General features: G+C 38.3%; 2 protein-coding genes and 1 pseudogene across 2 annotated transcripts; all 3 read left to right on the top strand.

Moving 5' to 3' along the window:
- The first annotated feature begins 17,624 nt into the window (after positions 1 to 17,624).
- Positions 17,625 to 19,946, top strand: LOC126604906 (uncharacterized; annotated as a pseudogene).
- A 2,765-nt stretch (positions 19,947 to 22,711) lies between these two features.
- Positions 22,712 to 23,785, top strand: LOC126601507 (uncharacterized). The gene has a single exon (XM_050268232.1). The coding sequence runs from the start codon at positions 22,712 to 22,714 to the stop codon at positions 23,783 to 23,785; it is 1,074 nt and encodes a 357-aa protein (XP_050124189.1).
- A 1,302-nt stretch (positions 23,786 to 25,087) lies between these two features.
- LOC126604895 (probable WRKY transcription factor 7) lies at positions 25,088 to 26,948 on the top strand. Its single transcript, XM_050272223.1, has 3 exons — positions 25,088 to 25,988; positions 26,110 to 26,235; positions 26,354 to 26,948. The coding sequence occupies exons 1-3, from the start codon at positions 25,282 to 25,284 to the stop codon at positions 26,511 to 26,513; spliced, it is 993 nt and encodes a 330-aa protein (XP_050128180.1). The 5' UTR covers positions 25,088 to 25,281; the 3' UTR covers positions 26,514 to 26,948.
- Positions 26,949 to 27,445: the final 497 nt, after the last annotated feature.

Raw genomic sequence — 27,445 nt, 5'->3', positions numbered from 1 at the left:
GCCCAGATGGGCTTCGCGTGATTTCGGACAGGGAGGCTTTGGTTATAATGCACGCAACAATTTTCTGTTTTAATCTTCCAAATTAATTAATTTATTAGTTAATTGTGGGGGTTGATGAGTGACGTTTAATTATGTAGGTCAAATTAATAGTTGATGGAGTGAGACCTAAATAAGGAGAGAGCGATGTTGACCGACCAACCCCATTAATTTTTTGGGGTGGGAAAAATTTGGAAATTATTTATTGGGGGGAGGGGGGGGGGTCTGCAATTTCAACAAATTATATTGCTTGCTTGTTTAGGAAGTTAATTAATGGAAATTTCCCCCTAAAACCCAAACTAAATCTTGATTATTTACCCGTTTTGGAAAACAGTTTGCGGGAACTAATTGAATAGTAACCAATCGTGTAAATATATGAATTTTATTAGGGTGCCTAATTTGCATGATTAGCCATAAAAAGGCAGGATTTTGCAACATGAACCACAGGGCCCAGTAAACGACCACACTAAGAAGGAGGCCCAGTAAATGACACCCAGGAACGAATCATTTCATTCAATGACACATTTTGTCTAGAACGATTGGATTTGAACACGATACGTCATATCGAACGATAAACGTTCTTAGAGCTTGTTGGGATGTCTTTTATAATGCCTGAAAGCATTTTTTATGAAAATATTTTTAAAACCAATCCTTAGTAAAAATGCAAGTAAATCCTGAAAACATTTTCTCTAAAAACTCTTTCAGTCATTTTGAAAGTACATTCAAACGACTTCTTAATCGCTTAGTCTATGAGTCATTTGCAGTTATACATCATTAACGGTCGAAATGAGGTTGGTGGGTGGTTAAAATTTAATTAAGTTTGTTTTGCTTCAGAAGGAGGCAAGCAAATCTCTCTCATCCTTAAAACAATTAAAGGAAAGTTTGGTAACGAAGAAAAAGCAATTAAGAGAGAGACACAATGCGCATTATGCCATGTTGCTCGGCTAAAAAGCCCTGGAGCCATTTTACTACAAAAGCACTTCAACCAAAAGTTTCACTTCCAAATTAAGCTTACAGAAACATTTTGTGGACTCTAACTATAATCCCATTTAACTTGCACCACTTTTGGCAGAATCCAAACACAAGTAAACAATACTTGGTTACGCAAGGTTTTGAAGAAAGTCTGTCTCAAAATATTTCATGACTCATTTCCATACTTGGTTGCACGAACAAATAATCAATTTTTATATAGTGGTTTATAATACAAGAGATTTTAATCATAAGTATAAAGTTATGTGAGTCGTCCGACGCCCACAGTGTATTTTGAGAAGTACTTCATTTAATGATCAACACGAAAATTATATGTTGGGTATCACATCAATCGTTCATGACCTTAACTTCTAAATTTTATTTTGATAACGAATTAATTAGTAAATATTGACCGGGATGCATGTCATACATATGATATAATCATGCAAAAACACCAACCAACTTCACAACAACATGTATTTTATTTAAGATTAAATATCATTGTTAAACCTTAAAATGAAACATTCTTTTTTTAATTATCACATGTTGCTTAAGTTTATAGGAACAAAGAGTCGGTGAGGACGGCCAAAAAGAAATAATTTGAGGTCCATGAAAGTTTTATACGTGAATTCAACTTAGATGTTGTCTTGATCGTAACCAAGAAATACTCAGTCACTTACACTTAGATTTGATATCAAGAGTGAAAAGTAATCGAAACACAATGTTTAAATTTCAACACCTGACATCAAATTCAAGAGTGAAAAAAATGTTCATCATTGTTTTGCAAGACCCCCTCTCTTTGTCGTTTCATTAACAGCAGTTAAGATTTTAGGGTTGAGGGACCTGCAATTGGAGAAAATTTTCATTATGACGAGAACACGGGTGGTACACCACGTGTTTTGTTGTAAGTGGTGAAATTTTTTATTTTTTAAGTTATTAACTTTTTAACACACAAATTTATATAATGACATGTGGTGTACCACCTCGTATGACAGTCACACTGAAAAATCTCTCCTGCAATTGAGGGTTGAAGCGGTGTTGGTGCTGATTTTGGGAAGGTAAGGTGAAGGACCTGCAATTGGAGGTTGTGGGTTGCGGGGGTTGTGGTGGTATTAGGGTTGATTTTGGGATGGGGTTGAATTTAACCTAGAATTTGGGTGGCTGGTGGTTCGAGGTTGGGAACTTCGAAATGATAGAGAAAGAGAAGAGTTGAAGGGGAAGAGGTAGCAACTATATTGGCTGTTGGATTCTTATCAACGGATGAGATCCATCGGCTCGGAAAGATCCCCTCAAAACTGATTCGAAGAGGATATGAATCCTGTTTGAGCATGCCCTAAACGTTGGGCCATAGCTCACATTAAGCCTAGCATAATGAGTAAGCCAGCCGAAGATAGAATAATTGGGCTTGGTGTTTGAGTCTTGAACTGGCATCACATCTGATGACACCAAGTTTGCATTCAAACTGACCGAAAGGGTCCAATTACTGGGCCAGATCAAGGACCCAAAAGAATGGAAAGACGCTCGAATGCTGCCCGGTAAAAGCACGAGCGAAGAATCGCACATTGATCAACAACTGTTAATGTCATCTTAGTCATGATATCAATGTGGAGTTTGAATACAAATAAAACACCACAATCTCACGTGGACCAAGTGATGTTTTATGTTAAGCATATTGTAAACTTTTGTGCCTTTTACTTAATTGAATAAGGATTGGACTGGTGGGATGGGACTTGTGTCTATGTCATATATGTTTGGATTATATAATCAAGGGAACTGGTAGTAATTAACTGTTCCCAAAGGTTATCTGCTATGTTAAAAAAGTGTCTATAAATATGTACACACCAGATAAGGCCGTAGTAAAAATAAATATATTTTTCACGACAAAATCTTTTACTTACAAAAAGACAGAAGCACATAAAAGTTCACCAGAGACCACAGACTCGGTGTTGGATCCTTGGTTTATAGATGGTTGAATCAAGGGAGATAGAAGTCCATTGAACTTCCAGCACAAAAAAATGAGCGAAATTATGTCTTTAGGTCATTGCCAATACGCAAACTTCAATCTACACAACAAGTCAATTTAGCTTGATTCATTTCATTTTCTTGATCCAGTGATTTTGTTGTTACAATATATTGTATCTACACAACAAGTACGAAATTTGTGCTAGTATGAAAAAGTCATTTTGGCATTAAAATGTGTATATTAAAAGGGAGACTTTGAATGCGGTCCCTATCTATAAATATTCTTTGACTGAAGCCTTGTTGGCTTTCAATTTTTGATCAAATTCCCTGAAATTAATGTGATAATTTATTTTTATGTACGTTACTATATTTTTTAAATTAAAAATTTATATTTATATTTGTTTATATTAATGGGATTTTAAATATAAAAAAACCATAATTTGTGGGATTAAAAATATTAAAATATAAATATACTATTGTGTGTGTGTGTGTGTGTATAAACATGGGGCGAGGGTCTTGACTTCCGTTGACCAACGTATAGTGAGGTGTATGAATTAATCCTTTAGTGTTTTCCTGAAGTACTCGACATTACGGACTCGTAGATGCTAGCAGAAGAGGATTTGGGGTTACGGTTAAAGTTTTACGGAACTGTAAACCCGAGAAGTACGTTTGTTTAGTCACTATTTATATATTTTTATATATTTTTATAATGTTTATATTTTATTTATCATTTAGTGATTTTTAAAGTTGAAGAAGAAGAGAAAGAAGAAGGGGAGAACGGGAGAAGATAAGAAAGAAGGGCTGCTGCCCAATCGGAGGAGAGGAAGAGAGGAGACTGACCAACCAGAGAGAAGGGAAAGGAGGGAAGGTGAGAAGGGGGGAAATCGGGTCTCCTCCTTGACCCGTGCGACCCGGCCGAGTATCAAGGCCAAATCCGTGCATTTTCCGGCCAATTTCCTGTGAATTGTGTTGAACCACTACCTGGAAATACCACCCTAACCCTCTCTCTTCCATTTTCATCCCAAAATTAGAAGAATTTGGTGGTATTTTGGAGGAAAAATCGATGGTGGTCCGTTTGGGTGTATGGCGACAATCCGTAAAAATTGAAGCTAACCCAACCAATTACCACCACCCATAGGCTCCCCTCAACCTCAGGAATAAAGCCTAAGCAATGGTCGAGGTGTCGGAGTGAGTATGGAGGTCAAATTGAATCACATCATTTTCTAGGGTTCCAGCGGGTTTGAGCAAAATTGGAGCTTTTCCCGGCCAAATTGGACTTGACCACATGTATAAAGTTTACTTTACTCATTGAGATCTTCGTTCCTATAAATTTTGGTAATTTTTTGAAATAGTTGGATTTTCCAGCGAGTCGGGGCGGCCGACCGCCGCCCACGGCGGCGCGTGGCCAGAGGGCCATCGATATTATTCTTAGGCTAAATTAGATGCCTTGAGCTCAGTTTTGGTAATTGTATGATGTAGGTTGATTGTTGGAACCTAAATTCTCTATGTTACGTTAATATGTCATTATTTGAATCGACGATCCGACCATTGGATCGTCACCAAACTTTAATATGTTATAGTACGTGATATTTGAGGACCATAGGAACTTAAAAATTGGGAATTCAATATACGGATCTTCCCGAATTGGATTTGTAAGTTCATAAAATAAAATATTAACTGCCACTTGATTTTGGCAATTGGTGTAGATTCCATAGTTGGATCGTAATGGAACTTTAGGATGTTGTTAGAAGTATAATGTGGATCTTTGGAAGTAAGGGATTAGAAATCCATGATGCGAAACTTCCGATTCGAACTACGTAGGGATGTGTGTTATGTAAGTTGCATATTTTATTGATAAAAACTCTGAGCCTGATTTGATAATTGTTCTAGGCGACGATGGTTCGTGATGTGGCAATATTCGTGTTAGTAAGTGGGTCTTTTCCTTCCTATCGTGTGTGTGTGTGTGTATATATATATATGATTGATAATTCCATAAACAGTTATAAATTGATTATTGCTTATGATTATTGTGAATGCTTTGAAGTAATTATTATGAACTACGAATGACTTGATCCCTGTTTAGGGTACTTAGGCAGTCTAACGAAACGTTATGCAACCATACAATAAATGAGACTAAATAATTGAGACAATAGCCTTGTTTGGAAAATTGTGCAATGTGAGGGACATTGGTGGAAAATGTGAGATTTAACCTTATGTTTTGGTGGTTAAATGTTGGTCATAAATCAATGTGTGAAGAAACAAGAAATTGAAGTAAGGAAACGTAAGTAGCGATAGTAATTAAACTAGTGTCTAGTTGGGCTTATCACCAATAATTATTTCCGAAAATAAATATTTCGGGAGTAGGGCGTTACAGCTTATGCATTTTATGCCATATTATATATATATATATATATATATATATATATATGATTGAAAATGCTATGACATGGTTGAGTATTAGATTGCATTATGGTATATCCATATGTATATTACCTGCTCATAATTATTGTGAACGCTTTGAAGTGCAAAGGTGAACACATGACACCTAGGTAAGTTCAGGTGAGTTTATGGTATTAGTTAAAATGATGGAGTTATGGCATGACTACATGTATGTTTTAGGCAACTCTGACCTTGTCATACAGGTTGTAATGATAGGCAACTCTAACATTGTTGTACAGGTTGCCCATGAGTTGTACATGTTATAATAGATGTAATTAGAGCTCATAAACTTGCACCTACGTGTTAGTGCTCCCGCTCGTGGCTAGGGCACAGTCCTTCACGTGATGTTCACCTCTCGCACCTTACGCTCACCTTAGATCCAAGGTAGGTGCACAATTCTGTCGTACAGACCACTATAGGTGGTTCCGACTCGTAGGTGACCCGTGATTACTCGCACAATCTTCACGTGATCATAGCACTTGAGTGTACTTATTTACACCCAATCCTGTCGTACAGATCACCAGAGGTGGTTCCAACTCGTGTGCAGGGATATGTGATGAGCTATGGGTTCAGTTATACAAGCCACAAGAGGTGGATCCGGCTGACATATTACTTTATATGGATAAGTCATACAGGTCACTATAGGTGACTCCGACTTATGAGCTGGCATTGATTAATGAGATATGGATAAGTCGTACATGTCACTATAGGTGACTCCGACTTATAAGTTAGTATTGATTGATGAGATATGGATAAGTCGTACAGGTCACTATAGGTGATTCTGACTTATGTGGTTGCATTGGTTGATGAGATTTGGGTGCAGTCATACAGGTCACCATAGGTGATTCCGACTTGTGTGCTAGTATGGGTTATTAAGCACATGATTATTTATATTGCTAATGAGATGCTCTGAGGTGGTATACTTCTGGATTCACTGTTAGTATACTTTTAATTTCATACTTATACGTAGTATGATTTTCTGGAAACTATACAGGTGTTACGGTGATGGATTATATCGTTTAGAAAGTCTTTATTATAGCTTTATTTTTTGGCCCACTCACTCTTGTTTTTATCCTTTCAGGTCTAGTAGCAGAGCTTTCGTATCGACGAGGATTCGTGGCAAGTCTTGGTATTGGAGATTACCTTCGATGGTATGATTTTCAATCCACTCTACTGTACTTTACTTATGCTCTGACGTCACGTGTGAAATGGGTTCATTTCCACTCATGGCACACTCTTGTATTTAGGCACTTTTAGGTTTAAATTTATTCACTTTTTCCATATCATCACACTTTATGCTTCATTACCCTCCCGGTGTCGGCCAACACAGCTCGATTCGGAGTCCTAGTGGACATTCCGGGTCGGGGTGTGACATATTAGGCTTAAGAACATTAGTAAATTTCTTCGATTAAACTTAACATGGATACATTCTCAAATCAAAGAAAAAAGAATGTACCCATATAAGTTAAAAAATGGATTAGAAAAAAATTGAATAGATTTTATATAAAAAAAATATGGTACATTTTTCATATAACAAATTGGTATATTTAAGAATCAGTACATTTTAAGATTAAAAATTTGAAAAAATTACATGAATGGGTACATATAATTAGCATGGGTACATTTAGCAAAAATAAAAATAGGTACAAATAAATACAAAAATATGGGTACAAATACAAATAAAACTTTAAAAAATATGGGCACAAAAAAAAATTAATATATGGGCACAAATAAAAACTGAAAAGAAAAACAGTACAAATTAAAAAAGGTTGCAAATTAAAAATGGGTACAAACTAAAAATATAAAATATGATAAAAAATTTAGCCATATATATAAATATATGTTGAAAACATTGGCAGTGTTGAAAATATTTGGCAGATTAATGAATGCCCACACAGATTTTCAATACCCACACAGTAATGTGGACTTTGGAAATGAAGGAGTTCGTATTTTCAAAAGGTGTGTGCTGTAAATTTCAAAATATAAATATATGTTTGTTTGGAGTTGCTCTATAAATAAAACGCTCCGACTACTATCAAGATATACAGAAAGAACAAGATAGATCAATAACATCATTATCTATCCCTCCCTCTTTTATTTGTCATCCTCTTGTGTTATAGTTACAGTGTGACATTTTACACCTGCTTCGCTCCTATCACTAGTAAATGTTATCTCTTTAACTTTTACCTATTTATAACACGTTATTAGCACGACTTTCTAATCATTCTCTCATTTCTCTTTGTCGAAAGAAAAAAAAAATTCCTCTAAGGATTTTACTGTTCTTCTTCTTCTTCTTCTGCCTCAATTGCTGGATATACCATCGTGAAGAACTGTTTATACCATGCCTGCTTCTAGTTCTCAACCTAACAGTTACTTATATCTTTGATTTCTATGTATTTAAATTTTCCAACTACTTGAGTGGTTTGGAATAATCGTCCATCATATGTTATGAGAATGGTGCGGTATAATTGCCCTCCTCATTCATCTTGAAAATCTCAAGCTTGAAGTTTCGAGTGCTTATCATTTTGGCTTGAAGATCAAAATGAAAAATTTGTAAGAATCAAAAGTTCTAACACTACATACCTCTAACATACATATTATTGCAAGTTCTTACACATCTCAGTTTTCTTTAAGAAAAGAAAATGGCGAACTTGGCAAAACTTAATTTTGTTGCCCCGGACATTATTGGGAAAACTACCTTACCTGGGTAGTGGATGCCAAGATCTATTTGGAGGCAGGGAATCTTGGAGAAACAATGAAGGAGGAAAATAGTGCATCTTCTTAAGATCGGTCGAAGGCCATGATCTTTATCTGTCACCACCTTGATGAAAGACTAAAGTGCAAGTACCTAACGGTTGAAGATCCGTTAGCTCTTTGGAAGACATTGAGAAACAGATACAATCACCAGAAAACAGTGATTCTTCCAAGAGCTCGTTATGGGTGGACTCACCTAAGGATCCAAGATTTCAAGTCAGTGGCTGAGTACAATTCTACGATGTTCAGAATTAGCTCCTAGATGAAACTCTGTGGGGAAACCATCACTGAGGAACATATGCTGGAAAAGACTTTCATCACCTTTCATGCTTCAACCGTGCTCAAGCAGCAATAGTATAGAGAGCGAGGTTTCACTGAATACAACCAGCTGATATCTGTGCTCCTGGTTGCTGAACAAAACAATGAGCTCTTACTGAAAAATCATCAATTATGACCTACTAGATCTGCATCATTCCCACAAGTGAATGTTGCTTCCCTCGAAGTGAACGCCACATCCTCTGGTGGCAATAATCATAAACGAGGACGTGGCGAGGACGGTAGAACAGGAAAGGTAAGAATCATGGTGTCCAGTTTCACAACCAAGTTCCAAGGCATAATTCAGGCATGAGCTTCAAAAATGTGAATCGCCACAAAGGCAAAGCTCATATGAACAATGCTCCCAGAAACTCTGAAGGAGCCTGCCATAGGTGTGGTGGCAATGGGCACTAGGCGCGTACTTGTCGTACCCCAAAATATCTGGTGGATCTATATCAAGCCTCCATTGTGTCGAGACCAATTTTCTAGACCAAGCTAAACCCATGGATATACCTGATCCAGTGTGTGACTTATCAGGGCAATTAAACACAACCCACCTAGATGTCTCAAACTTCATTGTAGAAAGGGGGAATGAAGTATACCGATCCGACTGAATCATTTATGTTTGATGTACTAAATTTGTAGTTTAAAACTAGCATTTCAAATTCAATAAAAGTGGCATTTAAATTTCCTGTTATAAATTGCTTTTAATCATGATTCCATTTACTCAGAGAGCATGGATAAAAACTATGGTCATTCTCAAAACATGAGAAATGGCGGAGATATTTGTCTTGCAGACAACACAACCACGCATACAATAGTTCGAGATCAAAAGTATTTCTCAAGATTGATGTTTACAAAAGTAAGGGTAACAACAATATTAGGCCAATAAGATGTAATTGAATGCTCAGGGAAAACCCATATTATGTTACCAAATGGAACAATATTGTCCATACAGAATGCGTTGTACGCTACTCGATCTACTCGAAATTTGTTGAGTTTTAAAAACATACGTTTAAATGGATAACACATTGAAACAAAAAGTGCAGAAAATATGGAGTATCTATGCATTATCTCCAATGATACCCAGAAGTGTATCTTAGAGAAGTTGCATGGTTTGACGAGTGGATTGTATTATACATACATAAAGACAGTTGAATCACATACTGTCATGAACTAGAAATTCATTGATTCAAAAGTTTATATGCTTTGGCATGATCGTCTGGGTCACCCATGATCTACCATGATGTGTAGAATCATTATCGACTCTAATGGACATCCATTATTGAGCAGACACATTGCTATCTCAAATGATAACCCTTGCAAGGCTTGTTCTTAAGGGAAATTGGTAATTAGACCATAACAACTAAAGGTTGATGCTGAATCCCCATCATTTCTGCAAAGAATTCAAGGGGGTATTTGTTGGCCTATTTAACCATCATGTGGACCATTCCGATATTTTATGGTTTTAGTGGATGCATCTACCCAATGGTCACATGTTTGTCTCTTGTCTACTTGGAATGTAGCTTTTGCGAGACTTCTTACTTAGATAATTTAGTTTCGAGCACAGTTCCTAGATTACCCCATTAAGTTAATTCGACTTGATAAACCTTTGATGGTTACTGCATGACATTGGGTATTGATGTTGAACACCATGTTCCTCATGTTCGTACTCAAAATGATTTAGCAGAAACATTGATCAAGCGGCTTCAGTTAATAGCTTGCACTCTGCTCATGAAAACAAAATTGTCAGTTTCTACATGGGGACATGCCATCTTACATGCTGCATCATTGGTTCGATTGAGACCTATAGCCAACCACCAATACTCCTCAGTGTAACTCGTGTTTGGGCATCAGCGAAACATTTCACATTTATGAGTTTTTGGTTGTGCTGTTTATATGCCTATTGCACCACCACAACGCACTAAAATGGGACCTCAGCGAAGACTGGGAATTTATGTGGGTTTTGATTCACCATCTATCATTAGATATTTGAAACCTTTGATAGGTGATATGTTTACAGCTCATTTTGCTGATTGTCACTTTGATGAGACAGTCTTCTCGTCGTTAAGGGGAGAAAAGACTATTCCAAAAGAACGTCAAGAGCTGACATAGGTTATTCCCACCTTATCTCATTTTGATCCTCTAAGCATTCAATGTGAAAATGAAGTAAAAAGGATCGTTCATCTTCAAAGTATTGCCAATCAAATGCCACATGCATTTAATGATGTTATGAAAGTGATAAAATCACATATACCAGCTGCAAATGCACCTACAAGAATTGATGTCCCTGTTGGACAAAATAAAGTGGCAGCGAATGATTGATCTAGTGCACGCCTGAAGCATGGTAGACCCCCAGGTTCAAAAGATTCAACCCCTCGAAAGAGAAAGACGATGGCACAACTCATGATTCTGTACTTTCAGAAAATGAATGACAAATCCACAACTCATGATTCTGTACTTTCAAGAAGAGAAAATGAATGACAAATCCACAATTCATGATTCTGTACTTTCAGAAAAAGAAAATGTACTTGATGAGACACATGTACTTGAAGAAACAGAGGTACATGACAACAAAGAAATCTCCATAAATTATGCTTGTACTAATGAATTGTGGGATCAAAATGAAATAATCATCGATGACATGTTCGCATTCGCAATCGCCACTGAAATCATATTAAGTGATGATCTTGAGCCCCGCTCTGTTGATGAATGCAAACAGAGACAAGATTTGCCTAAGTGGAAATATGCAATCCAGGCAGAATTAAATTCCTTAGAAATGTGAAATATTTTTGGACCAGTAGTCCAAATCCAGCCTAGTGTAAACCCCGTGGGGGTACAAATGGGTATTCACAAGGAAACACAACGAGAAAAATGAGATTGCAAGATATAAAACATGACTCATTGCATAAGGCTTTTCGCAAAGACCTAGAATTGATTATGAGGAGACATACTCTCCTGTAATGGACACAATTACGTTCTGTTACTTAATAATTTTATTGGTTTCAGAAAAACTTGACATGCAACTTAGGGATGTCATCACCGCGTATCTATATGGAGAATTAGATACTGACATATATATGAAAGTCCTAGAAGGACTTAAGTTGCCTGAAACAACTAACAAACCATGAGGTATACTCTCAATCAAATTAAGGCGATCATTGTATGGGCTGAAACAATCTGGACGAATATGGTATAATCGTCTCAGTGAGTATTTGATCAAAGAAGGGTATACCAACAATGTCATTTGCCCTTGTGTGTTCATTAAGAAATCCAACTCTGGATTTGCTATAGTGGCAGTATATGTCGATGATATGAACCTAGTTGGAACCCCTGAAAAACTCAACAAAACTGTCGAATATCTGAAAAGCGAATTTGAAATGAAAGACCTTGGAAAAACAAAATATTGTCTCGGCCTGTAGATCGAGTAATGTGTTAGTGGAATTTTAGTCCACCAATCAGCTTACATTGAAAAAACTCCTGAAGCGATTTGGCATGGACAAGGCTTATCCACTAAGCACGCCAATGGTCGTTCGTTCTTTGGACTTTAAGAAAGATCCATTTTGTCCAAAAGAAGATGATGAACTGGTCATTGGTCCAGAAGTACCATATTTGAGTGCAATAGATGCTTTATTGTATTTAGCATAATGTACTAGACCAGATATTACTTTTTTAGTTAACTTGTTAGCAAAGTATAGCTCTGCTCCAACAATTTGTCATTGGAAGGGAGTCAAAGATGTATTGCGATACCTTCGTGGGACAACAGACATGGGTTTCTTCTACTCAAAGAAATCCACAAATAACCAGGTCCTTGTTTTATATACAGATGTTGGTTTTCTCTCTGATCCGCATAAAGCCAGTTCACAAACTGGATATGTGTTCAAGAATGGAGATACAACAATCTCTTGGGGCTCAACAAAGCAAACATTTGTTGCTACATCTTCAAATCATTCAGAAATACTTGCTTTACATGAAGCAAGTCGTGATTGTTCTTGGTTAAGATCAATGATCCATCATATTTGGAATTCAAGTGGTCTACCCTCAAAGACAGACAATCCAACTGTCATCCATGAAGATAATGCAGCTAGTGTTGCCCAAATGAAAGAAATATTCATCAAGGGCGATAAGACTAAAGATATATCTCCAAAGTTTTTTAGTGCACATGAGCTTTAGAAGGCTAAAGTTATTGAAGTCAGACAAATCCGTTTCAATGAAAATATGGCAAACTTGTTCACCAAATCTCTACCAAAATGCACGTTTCAAAAAATAGTGCAAAGTATCGGATTACGTCGACTTACCAATCAGATAAATTGGGAGAATGCGGAATCAGGGGGAGATATATATCAGGGGGAGCATCCATGATACATGCATGTTGTACTCTTTTTAGATTGATTAGGATTTTTCCCACTAGGTTTTTCCCATAAAGGTTTTAACGAGGTAACATAAGCATACTTAACACTATATTAACAATTCAGGTAAAGTTGTACTCTTTTTCCTTCACTATGGTTTTTTCCCACTGGAATTTTCCAAGTAAGGTTTTAACGTGGCAACTAATGTTGATATATGGGCATCCAAGGGGAGTGTTGAAAATATTTGGCAGATTAATGAATGCCCACACATATTTCAATACTAACACAGTAATGTGGACTTTGGAAATGAAGGAGATCATATTTTCAAAATGTGTGTGCTGTAAATTTCAAAATGTAACAATACGTTTATTTGGAGTTGCTCTATAAATAGAGCGCTTCGACTACTATCAAGATATACAAAAAGAACAAGAAAGATTAATAACATCATTATCTATCCCTCCCTCTTTTATTTGTCATCCCCTTGTATTATAGTTACAATGTGACATTTTACACCTACTTTGCTCATGTTACTAGTAAATGTTATCTCTCTAACTTTTACCTATTTATAACAATATACTAATTGTAACATTTTTAACATTAAATGAATATATTTAGAAATAAAAAATATTTTATTATTGAAATAATTAATGATGTTATTAATACCAAGAACCTTGATAAAAAATTGAAAAATAATAAAATTTTAATCAATGGAATAGCAAAAGTTAGGATGAGAACCTAATTTCACCATATTAAAATTATACCATTAATTAGTTTATTCATATTAAAAATATATTAAAAATATATGGATCACGATCACAGTGCCAATGTAAAATTTAAACCACAAATTAGTCTACTAAAAACCATTACTCATAGTCGAGCCCTCGCAACGTGTCCAATTTTCTCTTAATTAATGAAGAATAAAACATAATCTAAGGAAATGAAATGGGTGGATAAATCCATGAGTCGAATTCAAATGCATACATCGAAGGTTTGTCCAGATGCATTTGAAATAGGGTTGGGACGATGGAATATATCCAGAAACAAGCATGTGAGTTGTTACTGGCTTACGTCGTCACATAGTGGCTATGGATGAAATTCTTCTTACCTACCTGATCACTATCAACTCTCTATTATTTTTTTTTAAGAAAAACACGTGCATGCATCTTCCTCATTCTTCAATAGAAATGGGAAAAAAACAAAAACATACTGTCGATTGGGATTTTTCAAGGAAATTTCTTCAATGTTGAATAATACGTAAAATGAATGACTAATTATGTACGAGTGTCGCAGGCAGCTGCAGATACAATAAGTGAGAACGGTTTTTTGAATGGGTGGAGAGACAATATAGCAAGTTTTGTTTGTGTGGCTGAGTCGGACAACATGAATCATGGGTCTGGGTTGATATAAAAATTCATCCCCCCTTGCAAGGAGTGTTTGATATTGTTGGTGTTAACTTTGTGAGTATAACACTCGTCACATATCATGATCATGCGATAATTTGTAAAATGTAAATAAGCACAATTTGTCAAGTGATGCAAAAATCATATTCTTAGAAGACTCCCAACTACTATGCTTGATATTGTCTCCTTGAATTACTTAATTTTATAAAAAATAATCATTAACAACTAGATCCTCTTTGTTAAATTTGATTAAGAAACTCATAATACAAGTTTGTCCATCTGAAAGCTTCTGAAACTACTTGCTAATATAGAATCCATAGACTAATGTTTAGTGATACTTTTATTTCCACCACATATTGAATAGCATGCAAAGCAATTGAACATTAGGTGATATCACTATTGTTCCATAATTTATTCATGCATCCCTTAACGTAAATATAATATTGTATTAGAAAAAAAATGAAGATTTGATCTCAAATGCAATTGGTAGAATAGTATACACTTTACTGCAGTGATGAAAAGTAATTATGCGTATGCACTCTGGTGCATGTTCGTTCCTCACGAATTCATTTTTTCCTTAACAACTAATTATTTAACCAACTATCAAAATCGCTCTACTAAAAAAATGCATCTTATTGAGTAAAAATGTTTTATCCAGGGAGACAATCCATGCTTAATATTTTTTAGTTTAAATGCTAGATTACAAAGTCAACAGAGTTCAAATTCACGTCGTGGTGCAAGAGCCACAATTCTCTCTCTCATAATAGGAGGTAGATTGTCAGCTCTCCTGTTATGGTGTCCTTCCCATCCCCTTTTATTTGTGCGGTTACGGTTAAGTCACGTCAACATTTTATATTGATTTTTTTATAAAGATAATAAGACAAAAAATAATAAAAATATAAAATATTAATATGACTTAATCGTGACTGTACAAATAGAAAATGATGGGAATAGCACAATGACAGGAAAGGAGACAACTCCCACATAATATGTTTTCTTTTCCTATTGGCCGCCCCGTAAATTACTGACTTTTGGGTGCGAAGTCAAAATTTAGGCACCCAATTCAACTGCATCACGTTTCGTTGCGCAAATAGTCAAATTTCTCCAGCTTTCCGGCTATTGACTTTGGTGCCAACGCAGTCAATTCATGAACATTTGTGGACAATCAGTCCCAATCCCACGCGTGCCCATTGCACGTGTCCAAATACAAATTAACAAATTTGATTTTGTTTTGGTCCCCCATAGTCGTTAATGAATTAAAATGGCCTTTAGTTACGGTGGAATCATCCTACGATTATGCCAATTAAATTGCTAATAATATTGCTAGGTCTTTGCTAATTGATTGATTACAAAATTTTCAATGTCGAGGAAAAAAAAAACAACTAAATATAGGCAGGCACTAGCCTACAACTAGAAGCAACATTTTTTTTTGTCAATCAACTAGAAGCAACATATTTCTTAACCACTTGCTGATATTGTTCCTAAAATTTTAAGGTGCACACTGACTGCGTCCGATACTAATAAATATAAGTATAATCCTATGATAATACAGAACTTGTTCAGCACTACTTAAATTATGTAGAACTCATTATACTTTAAAGCTGAAAGACCTCTGAAGATAATATATTAATACGTGACGTGTGTACGAAGCTTTTTCATCTTATAATGTATTGTTATCTCAATCAACATTGCCATGTAAAAACATTCTCGCACATTATTAAGCGCTGCCTAAAATTGCTTGCTGAAATGGGTGCAGCTCCTTTTTCAAGTTTTGTCAACAAAGCTTATCGAATGCATCGGTTGCTCATCACGTCGGCAGCCTCCCTAAACCATTTGTATCCATTACTTTTGTGTGTAATCATGATTTTTGCACATGAACCTACTTGCTAATATCATGCATAAAATTACATATGCATTAACATCTTTTCCTTTAGAATTTCTTTATTCAAAACTCTAATGTGTTAATTAATTAATTTGCATGGACCAAAAAAAATAAATAATTAATTTGCATGGACCATTTCTTTGGTGATGGTTTTGGAGTGTTGTAGTAGCCTGCAAGCCTGTACAAATGGCAACGGCAGGTACACAATGCACATGAAGTCATGAACCAAGTTTTTAATACGAGCCAAAAGTAAAAGGTGGCGTGCACAAATACGGACTACACAAATCAGAAGAAAGCTGAGTTGATGGCCAATCTTTGCAATAGGTCGGCAACATAGTTGGCCTCACCAAAAATTTGGTGAAAAGAAATACAATCAAAAGCATGCAACTGATCAGAGAAAATCTTCAAAAAAGAACGAAGTCTCCAACGGGTAAAGCATTTGCGAAGAATGCAGTCAATCAAAAGCTTTAAATCTCCTTCAACAATGAGCTTCTTGTATCCAGCACTTTTAGCCTGAACCAAACCAAAATGAAGAGCGGAGGCTTCAACAAGAATCACCGAGGAATGTTATGGCTTCACCGAGCCGTCGACGGTCGAACTGAAGGTAGGGATTTTCTCCTGACGGTGAGGGCTTCCCAATGGTGTTGATGGTGGTCAACGGCCAGATCGCCGACCCTCGTCCAAAATTAACGAAAATTTTTTATAGGCTAACTACGCAAATTTAAACTTTAACTAACTAACCAAAAAATTAAAATTAACAAAATAAAGATAAATTCATGAAAATTGAATAGTGAAATCCCCACGGATTTCACAGGAACAATTTACACTAAAAAAATCTACCCAACCATGTTGTTGGACTTCTTTGAAAGCACAAAAACAACAAAAACTTCCCTTCAATAAAAATTAACTACTATATAGTTTACACTAACTACTATATAGTTCACACTAAATGGGAAGATTTAAGTTGCGCTACAGTAACAATTTAGATGACACGAGTATACTATTATTTAGTGGCATTGGTGCCAATGAAACAAGGACATTTAGACAAAAAATTATACATTCTTTATTTCATTAGCATGGTAAATCACTATAACAGTGTATTGGTATCATAAAAATTGTTTTGAATTACACACGAGTTAGTGTTTAATAATTAATATCAAACTCGTTGGTTAATTTCCAATAATTGCTTGGTGGCTTCGGAAATTGCTCATGCTATGAAAATGAAGAATAACGGTTGGAATGGCGTGATGGCGTTGAAGCTAGATATCAGTAAAGCATATGATCACATTGAATGGTCTTTCCTTGAGCAAATGATGAAACGTTTGGGGTTTGCTGAGGAATTGATTAATTGGATTATGATGTGTGTTACTTCTGTGTCTTATTCTTTCAAGCTTAATAGGGATCCAGTGGGCCTCGTACACCCTAAACGAGGGATTCAGCAAGGGGATCCATTGTCTCCGTTCTTATTTGTAATATGTGTATGTTTATACCATATTTAGGGCCTCATATTTAGACCTCATATAAATACTCGGGAGACTTAAATGTAATTATGTAATAAAGGAAGGGGTAAATATGTAAAAAGGGGAGGAGCCCTTATTCTATAAAATGGCATCCTCACCCTCACAAACTCGAGGCCTTTCCTATCTAGAGCAAAGCTCTCACTCTCAAAGCTCTCTCTCCCTCACTTCTTAGAGAAATACAATACAATCAGTGTGGACGTAGCCCAAACCTTGGTGTGAACCACGATACACCTTGTGTTATTTACATTTCTTGCAGATTCATGGTCGAATTTACGTTGTTCCAAGACCTCCGGTTTTGTGAATCAACATTTGGCGCCGTCTGTGGGAATCGACACGAAAAGCTATGTCGGTTCTCTTTCATTTTTTCATCTCACCACAATATCCACTGTGAATCTGCAAAAACCCAAAAAACCCCCACAAACACAAAAGCCACCACGGCCACTCTGACTGATGATAGGCAGTACTTTGAAAAGCATGGAGATGGAAAGTGGGTCTGAACAGATGCAGGAAAAGCTGTAGACGGAGGTAGTTGAACTATTTGAATCCAAATCTCGAGAGCGGAGATTTTACAGAGATTGAAACTTTGCATTTCTCTGCGCCAAGTGCTGCAATTCCAGCTTCACCACCAAGCTCTAGAAGCCCTCCCTCCTCGACTCCCTTTCCATGGCACTCCCTTAGTCCGCCGTCAGCCGGCCAAGGTGGCCCCTGCCAGCAACAGAGGCCTCTCCGTCTCCATGTTTGCCAACTGCTTGAACCCCTCGTACGACTTAAGTGCCTTCAAGTTCGACCCCATCAAGGAATCCATCGTTTCCAGGGAAATGACGAGGCGCTACATGACTGACGTGATCACCTACGCTGACACCGGTGTCGTCGTAGTCGATGCTGGCTTCACTAGGCTCTCATACACCTATGAGCTCAACAAGAACCCCGACGTTCAAGTCGCCATAACAGAGCAATCCGTCAGCCCCAGTGGCGGTGCGCGGCTCGGTGGCTAGCTCGTCTCTGCCATGGATCCGGATCCCAAACCCCATATGACTTCCAGGCAACCCACGAGAAAATCCGGTCAACCAACCCAAACCCAGAACAAGATTTTCATTGAAAACATCTATGAGAAGCAGTTGAGAAACTGCAATCATCAGAGCAGCAGATCACAAAATTTAAACGAGGGTTCGAATTCTATGGTCTTGATTCTCCATTTTGCTATGGATTCCAACATCAGATCACAAATAAAAAGAATATCTATATTCTTCATTTTTTTTGCCATCTCAAAATTTCTTTCCCTTCCGCGTGATTCAAATTCGGTGGTCTCCCTCGAATTTTCAGCTTTTTCTGTCCTATTTATGCTGCCCAATGGCGCAACCCCAAACCCACAACCGCCGTCGCATTCGTAGCCAGCCATAGAGCGTTCGGATAACTGCCCGTGCCTTACCTGCAATCCGGGGCCGAGTTGGAAAACGGCATCCTAAGTCAAATGGGTCACGGAAGTAATGATTCATGACTCGAGCTGCGACTCGATGCCATAATAGAGGGCTTTATCGGCTAAGCTCCTGCTTGGAGAATCAGCGAGCCATGGAAGAGATACGAGAAGTACTTGGCGCCGACGTTGAGCTTGATGCGGTCATTGGTGTGGGGCCCAGAAGATTTTCATTAGAAAGCCGACTGCAGCCCATCTTGCTTCGTCGCCGATTGCAACACTCCATCCCACAACTTCCTACACCGTCGGACTCTCAGGACCCTTTGCTTAATGATTCTTCTGTTGCCAGATCTGAATCCACCAGTTCAACAAGATATCTCAGGTTGCTTTTCCTTTAGAATTGATTTAGTCAATGGGAATCTCTATCCTACTTGATCATCATCCTCCTCGAGTCCTGACAAGCATGGGCAGTTTGATCCAAGTGATGTCAAGACGCTTTTCAGAGCTCTATTTGAAAGAATGGGCTGGCAAAATGATACTGACCTGATAGGTATGGTGAAAAGTAAAATTGCCACTCCACTCAGTTTCACCATGTGAGGCAGGACAAGTAATAATTCAAAGAGCTCAGTGACCCATCCCCTGCATCTTCTTTACAGGGTGGTAGCCATGTGAAATCACTTTCTGAAGGCCCAGAGGATATGTCTACTTGAGCAAAGAAACGCAGTGGGAAACAGAAACAAAAGCAAAAAAAAAAAAAAACAAAGCAGAAAAGAAAAGAGAAAGCAAAAGAGAAAGTAAAAGCAAGGAATAAACACCCCACAAGAATTATGTGATTTACTTTTCTTGTTTTTGTACGGTGTAATTTATTTTCCGTATCTTTTGGAGACATTTGTATAAATTCCGTCAGAGGGTAATATGTATAAACCCCATCAGAGGGTGGTAAAAAAAAAAAATCGGCAAAGCCCAAAATAAATAGGCTGGAATGTTGTGTGGAGAGCAAAGGCGCATAAGCCTAAAATAACACCAACCAGGTCATCAAAAGTACGCCCAGTACTCTACAATTATTCGGCAACCCGCCGCTATTACTACCAACTAGGTCATCAAAAGTACGCCAGTACTCCACAATTATTCGGTAACCCGCCGCTATTACCACCAACCAGGTGATCAAAAGTACGCCCAGTACTCCAAAAATTATTCGGCAACCTGCCGCTGTTACCACCAACCAGGTGATGAAATGTACAACCTGTACTTTAATATCATTTTGGCAACTAGCCATTCATGCCACCAACTAGGTGATGAAATGTACAACCCGTACTCTAAAATCATTTGGCAACTAGCCATTCATGTCACAAACCCGGTGATGAAATGTACAATCTGTACTCTAAAATCATTTGGCAACTTGCCACTCATACCACCAACCAGGCGAAGAAAGAACTCATCTTCATAAGCATGAGCACTACTCATGTCGTTCATACATAAACATTCATGAGCATCACTCATGACAATCATACATAAACATTCATGACCATCATTCATGTCAACATTCATGAGCATCACTCATGACAACATTCATGAGCATCACTCATGACAACATCCATAAGTCACTCATGTCAATCAACATAAACATTCATGAGCATCACTCATGTCAATCAGCTTCAAAAACTTCATTTATAGAACTCTAGCTTCAAAAGCTTCATTTACAAAAGCTCCATCTTCGAAAGTTTCATTTACAGAGCTCTAGCTTCAAAGCTTCACTTACAAAAGCTTCACCTACAAAGCTTCAGTGCAGGGTATACAAATACCGCATTCGAACAACCGCCACTTCGGCCCATACATGGATTCAATTTGAAGTCTCCAACCAACAGACTCTATTGACCGAAGACTTGGGGGACTACATTATGTACCATATATTGGGCCTCAACTGGGCCTCATGAAAAATACTTGGGGGACTCTAGCCCATCATTCATGTATTGAGGAACGATCCCTTATTTTAGGGACTCCCTCACCATCATTAGAGAGCATCAAGTCTAGCCCATCATTCATGTATTGAGGAACGAGCCTCTATTCTATAAAAGGGACTCCCTCACCATCATTAGAGAGCATTAACTCTAACCCATCATTCATATATTAAGGAGCGAGCCTTTATTCTATAAAAGGGACTCCCTCACCTTCAAACGCCGCAAGCTGAGCCAACCAAGGCAACATAAGCCATGAGCCGAGCAACCTCGCAGCGTGTACTACTTCTAGTTGAGCGTCATTTTAGATTGAGCACTGCCTCATATCGAGCACCAGTTCAAGACATCATCTAGTTACTTCGGCCCACACATGGATAGAATTTCAAGTCTCTAGCCAAAAGACTCTCTTGACTGAAGACTTAGGGTACTACTGTTTATACCATATTTAGGGCCTCGTATTGAGACCTCGTATAAATACTCGGGGGACTTAAATGTAATTATGTAATAAAGGAATGGGCAAATATGTAAAAAGGGGAGGAGCCCTTATTCTATAAAATGGTCTCCTCACCCTTACAAACTCGAGGCCTCTCATATCTAGAGCAAAGCTCTCACTCTCAGAGCTCTCTCTCCCTCACTTCTCAGAGAAATACAATACAATCAGTGTGGACGTAGCCCAAACCTTGGGGTGAACCACGATACACCTTGTGTTATTTACATTTCTTGGAGATTCACGGTCAGATTTACGTTATTCCAAGACCTCCGGTTTTGTGCATCAACAGTGCAGAAGGCCTTTTGGCTTTGTTGGATGATTCGGAAGCTCAAGGCCGGATTCAGGGGTATTAAGGTTTGTAATGGTGCTCTAAGTGTTCATCATCTCCTCTTTGTCGATGATAGTTTTATTTTTGCCAGAAGCACTTTGCATGAATGTTGTGAATTGAAGGAGTTATTGAAATGTTATGAATTGGCCTCCAGAAAAGCAGTAAATCTAACCAAAAGTAGTGTATCGTTTAGTACGAATGTGAATGAAATAGATGCCCAAGTTCTTGCCGATTGCCTTGGTATGACTCAAGTGGATGTCCATGATCGTTATCTTGGTTTGCCGGTTTTCACTCGTCAATCTAAGAAAAAAGACGTTTGCATATATTAAGGATAAGCTTTGGAAGAAGCTTAACGGTTGGCGTGGTGTAGTTTTCTCAGCAGTGTGGGTAAAGAGATTCTCATTAAATATGTGGCTCAGGCAGTCCCCTTTTATACTATGCAGACTTATTTGCTTCCGAAAACGTTTTGTGACGAGTTAAACCAGATGATAGCACATTTCTGGTGGGGAAAAGAAGCGGGGAAGAGGAGTATACATTAGGTAAGTTGGCAGAAGATGTGTAAGCCTAAAATTGACGGAGGGTTGGGGTTTAGCTTTCAATCTTGCCACGCAGGGATGGCGTATTATTCACCACCCCCAATATCTTGTTACCCAAATTTTTAAAGCCTGTTTTTCCTACTACGGATTTTCTTCATGCTACGGTGAAGTCAAACTCGTCTTACAGCTGGAAGAGTGTGGTGGCTGCTAGAATATTGATTCAGCGTGGAGCACATTGGAGGATGGGAGATGGTTTGAATATTAAAATATAGGGGGATAATTGGCTCCTGAGAGAAAATTATGCCAAGGTCTTTAGCCCTATACCAAACGATTTTCACCCAAACCTCACCGTGCGCTCCCTTATGGTGAATTTGAACCGTGTGCAATGGAATGAGCCTTTGATTTGCAAGATGTTTTTCAAAGAGGAGGCCAATCTTATTATGAGCATTCCTTTGAGTTTATTTGATCCCCCTGACGAGTTGATTTGGGTGAAAGAACCAAGAGGAAATTTTACAACTAAAAGCACATACTTTGTTGCTCGGTCGTGTAGTGAAGTTTGCGGTGATATACCCATTGGTTCTGCTACGACGGAGGAGATTCAATTCCTTTGGAAGGCTATGTGGCTTGCTAATGTATCAAGTAAAGTAAAAATATGTATTTGGATGAGCTGTTTGAATGCTCTGCCAACCAGAGTTAATTTAAAGAAGAGGAAGATTCTTGTTGATGATTGTTGTCCCTTTTGTAACAACACTCCCGAAACAATTGAACATGACTTTCTTCATTATTCTCGAGTAGCAACGATATGGTTTTCTAGTCCATTGGGGCTACAAACGTTGCGGCACAGAGAGGTTAGATTCCAGGAGTGGTTATCTAGTTTGGCTCTTACTCTGGACAACTTTGATTTGGTGTTGGTCTTACTCTGGAAGATTTGGACTTCCCGTAATGAATTAATTTGGATGGGATCGATCTCACCACCACATGACATTCAATTACAAGCACAGACTTGTCTGATTGAGTTTAAGAAGTGGAATGTGGTTCCAAAGCACAACAAGCCCATTGACCCGCAACAATGGAGGACACCATTGGAAAGATGGCTCAAGTGCAATTTTGATGGGGCATGGGATGTTAATGCAACTATGGGTGGTGTTGGCGTTATCATTAGGAATGCAGCGAAAGAATTTGTTACAGCTTTGGCTATGAGGTTGGCAAGTATTGGGTCTTCGATGCAGGCGGAAGTTGCTACAGCCTGGGAAGCTGCTGTATTTGCACTTCAGTGGCGTGCTGACCAGGTTATCTTGGAAGGAGATACTCTGCTTGTAGTTGTTGCAATTCAAAACAATGTAGTGGCTAATCAAAGACCGTTTGGGCTATTATTGGAGGACACCAGAAGGATTATGCAGTCATTTAAATGGTGGAAAGCATGCTTTGTACGTTGAGATGCAAACTTGGTGGCTCATCGTCTAGCTACATTCAGTTTAACTTTGGATCACCCGGCTTTGTGGTTTGAGGAACCCCCTGATTTAATTTCTGATCTCTTGTTGGAGGATGGTCTTCACAGTTAACATTTGGTTGTTTGGGAATGTAGTCCTTTATTATTTTATTGGTGCGGGACACTTTTTTTCTTTTTATTCGGGTTAATTTCCGGAAAGGTTTTTACCAAGACCTTTTGTTAGCACTCTTTCCCTATTTGTATGTTTGTTCCAGTTATTAATGAATATCGTACTCATTTAAAAAAAATAAAAAAACTCGTTTTATACAACCGTAGAACTTAAAAACTTGTATCTCTAAATAAAGAGAATTATTACTAAATTGTGGAAGTTGCAACAAAACTTAACCCGTTCAAGAATAAAAATACAGCTCAACCCCCTTGGCCTCATTCACCCAACACCAAGTCAATAAGCCTCTGTCGGATGACAGAAATGAAAGAAAAATGTGGACGTTTTGAAAGAAAGTTAGCGTGAGACAAAGTCAACTGTATCAGGCTGCCACGCACCTACTCTGTCTCTTTCCCCTCTCTCTTAAATTATTTCTGTTTCCAATTTAATTGGTCCACACTCACACTCGCTCACATCAATCGATCGTCCACGTCAATCTCCAATCCAACGGCTCCGGCGCCACCTTTGACCAAATTGAAATTTGATAAGACTAAAGAGGACCCAAATCAAAAGCAAGGTCAAGATTCATCCGACACCAAGCATCAAAATTCTATTAGTCTAATCATTTAAACATCAAAGCAGAAGAAAAAGCAACATAATACACCACCCAAGCTTTTAGTTTAGCAATTTAAGTTTGTAATTAAAGTGTTAAATTAGACTCACATAAGAGATTTATTAATAAATTGAAGAAAGGAAATTGAGGCTGTACGATAAAAAAATTTCTTTTTATTATTGCGGAATTTATTTTCAAATAAAAATTCATGATGCATTTTATTCATATTCTTCCAGTACTGGCAATAGCAAAGCTGGTGTTTTTTTCTTCGAACAAACGATATTATTATATTAAAAATTTAAAATATAGGTTAAGTTTTACAATAAATTTGTAATAATGTGATTCAAATTTGTTTTTAACGATAATCAAACTAACAAAACTCTAGTCTACAATGAAAAAGAATACCATTAAATAGTTGGAAAACCTCTAATTTGCAATTTTGTGTGGTGTGGTTGGATCTTATTCGCACCTACATCTTGAGGCAAATGGTAGTGGCCCATCAGATTATTAGATGCCGTAGTTTTGACCACAGACGCATTTCAACAAACACCTCTTAAGCCCGTCGGCATCCCAAACCCTTCTTTATCAACACCCCTTCCCCTCTCTCCCGTACGCTTTTCCTCCTTTTCTCTTTCTCTCTCTCTCTCTCTCTCTCTCTCTCTCTCTCTGCTTTCTCTGTTCTTCTCGCTTTTCCTTTTCCTTGTTATGCTCGAGAGGGTCAGATATGGCCGTTGATTTCATGGGTTACAGAAACACCATCAGCAGCAGCAGCAGCTTCTCCGCCAAGTTGGAAGAGAACGCCGTGCAGGAAGCGGCTTCCGGCCTCGAGAGCGTCGAGAAGCTTATTCGCTTGCTGTCCCAGGCACAGCAGAACCAGCACCAAGGGAAATATCCGTCGACGGCTATGGACATGGACTGCAGAGCCGTCGCGGACGTCGCTGTTTCCAAGTTCAAGAAGGTCATTTCTCTTCTTGGTCGGACCCGGACCGGCCACGCCCGGTTCCGGCGAGCCCCTTTGACTTTGAGTTCCGGATCGTCTTCTCAAACCCAAAACCAGAGCCAAGAGATCCTCGTCAAGCATGTTCCGTTACCGTTAGAGTCCACTAAGGTTTACCATGCGACGCCGATCCAGCAGATCCCGCCACCTCACCACCACCACAGTACGGTGCTTGAGAGCACTAAGGACTCATCTACCACTATAAATTTCTCATATCCAGCTACGACGTCGTTTATATCGTCGTTGACCGGAGACTCCGATAGCAAGCAGCCAATGTCGTCATCGTCTTTTCAAATTACCAATTTGTCCCAGGTTTCCTCGGCCGGAAAGCCGCCGCTTTCCTCCGCCTCGTTGAAGCGGAAGTGCAGCTCCGAGAACTTGGGGTCTGGGAAGTGCGGTGCTGGGTCCTCCGGCCGCTGCCATTGCAAGAAGAGGTGGGTCTATTTCAAACTCTAATCTCTCTTAATCATCGTCTAGCTTCTGATTAACTTAATTAATCTCTCTCTCTCAATCTGTTGACTAAATTGAAATTCTGGGTTGTGGGTTTTGTTTCAGAAAGCTGAGACAGAAGAGGATCGTGAGAGTTCCGGCTATAAGCTTGAAGTTGGCCGATATCCCACCTGACGATTACTCCTGGAGAAAGTACGGACAAAAACCCATCAAAGGATCTCCACATCCAAGGTATAATTTCGATTCAAAGCTTCGATCTGTCGAGCTAAATCGCTTCAGTTGGACGTTTTCTGGCCCCAAAACTCTGAATTATTGGGGAGTTCATGTTCTGATTTGTGTGAATTTTCAGGGGATACTACAAATGCAGCAGTGTAAGAGGATGCCCGGCTCGAAAACACGTAGAGAGAGCTCTGGACGATGCGGCAATGCTAGTGGTTACCTACGAAGGCGAGCACAATCACTCTCTCTCCGTTGCAGAGACCTCCAATCTTATTCTAGAATCTTCTTAGATCATCAAAATTGAAGCTTTTGTGTTTCAGTTTCTTTTTTCTTCTTTTATGGAGGGAAATTAATGGTAGCAGGCAGTACTGGTAGTGGTAGTGGTGGTAGTTTTTACAGTTCCGACTCGGTTTGACTCGGTTGGACTCAGTTCCATCTCGAAGGAGATGATGAGTTGAGTCAAATTGGTTCATTGTCCTGTACAATATGGGGATTTCCTTTTTCTCTTGAAACACCGAGTTAAATCTTTATTTTAAAAAAATGAAGATGGTGGATTTGGTGCTACTAGTGATTTATTGTTCTTTTAACAAAGAAGTAGTTTAAATTATTTTAATTTCTAGAGACGGAAAATATGTTGTTATATTTAACTGATCCAACTCACGTTTCCGTGAATCAGTGTAATTACGAAGAAGTTGATAATTTAGTACGTGGATTGATTGCTTTTACTTTGGTTCTTGCATTTGGATGGATGCCTACTTTTTCCTCCATCACCCAAAGTTTGAGTTTTTTTTTTGCTTTTTCGTTTGAATAGTTTCGTGGGGAAAGGAGAAAATTCAAAGAAATGAAAGGGACTGGGTCAAAGAAATGGGAAGAAGTGGACCAACATGTCGTATTTGTGACGGTTGACCAAAGGCAACTTGTTGGGTAAGGCTAATTAAGTGAAGGTGGTGGGTATTGGTTGGAGTGGGATTATTTAGAGAGAGAGAGAGAGAGAGAGAGAGAGAGAGATTTGTGTTTGGTTCGTGAGAAAATGGTTGGATGAATTTGGAGGGAGTTGAAGAGAAAATAGTTGGCCCACAAAAAGGGGCTGTGACCGTAAAGTCTTTCAAAGAGACAAAAGATGGTGTTGGAGTTGAAGCTTTTGATGTGGGGAGGAAAATTAAAGCTCAAGTCAAAGTTTGTGGGTGAGCAATTATTATTATTATTATTTTTTATTGTTTTG

The sequence above is a fragment of the Malus sylvestris genome, chromosome 2 (assembly GCF_916048215.2).
Source record: "Malus sylvestris chromosome 2, drMalSylv7.2, whole genome shotgun sequence".
Taxonomy (NCBI): Eukaryota; Viridiplantae; Streptophyta; class Magnoliopsida; order Rosales; family Rosaceae; genus Malus; species Malus sylvestris.
The sequence above is the reverse complement of the archived record's forward strand: the minus strand, read 5'-3'. Positions and strand labels throughout refer to the sequence as shown.

Coding starts and splice junctions, on each gene's coding strand:
- LOC126601507 (XM_050268232.1), top strand. CDS start 22,712: ATGGTGAATTTGAACCGTGTGCAATGGAATGAGCCTTTGATTTGCAAG.
- LOC126604895 (XM_050272223.1), top strand. CDS start 25,282: ATGGCCGTTGATTTCATGGGTTACAGAAACACCATCAGCAGCAGCAGC. Junction 25,989..26,109: donor CGCTGCCATTGCAAGAAGAG/GTGGGTCTATTT, acceptor GTTTTGTTTCAG/AAAGCTGAGACAGAAGAGGA. Junction 26,236..26,353: donor AAAGGATCTCCACATCCAAG/GTATAATTTCGA, acceptor GTGAATTTTCAG/GGGATACTACAAATGCAGCA.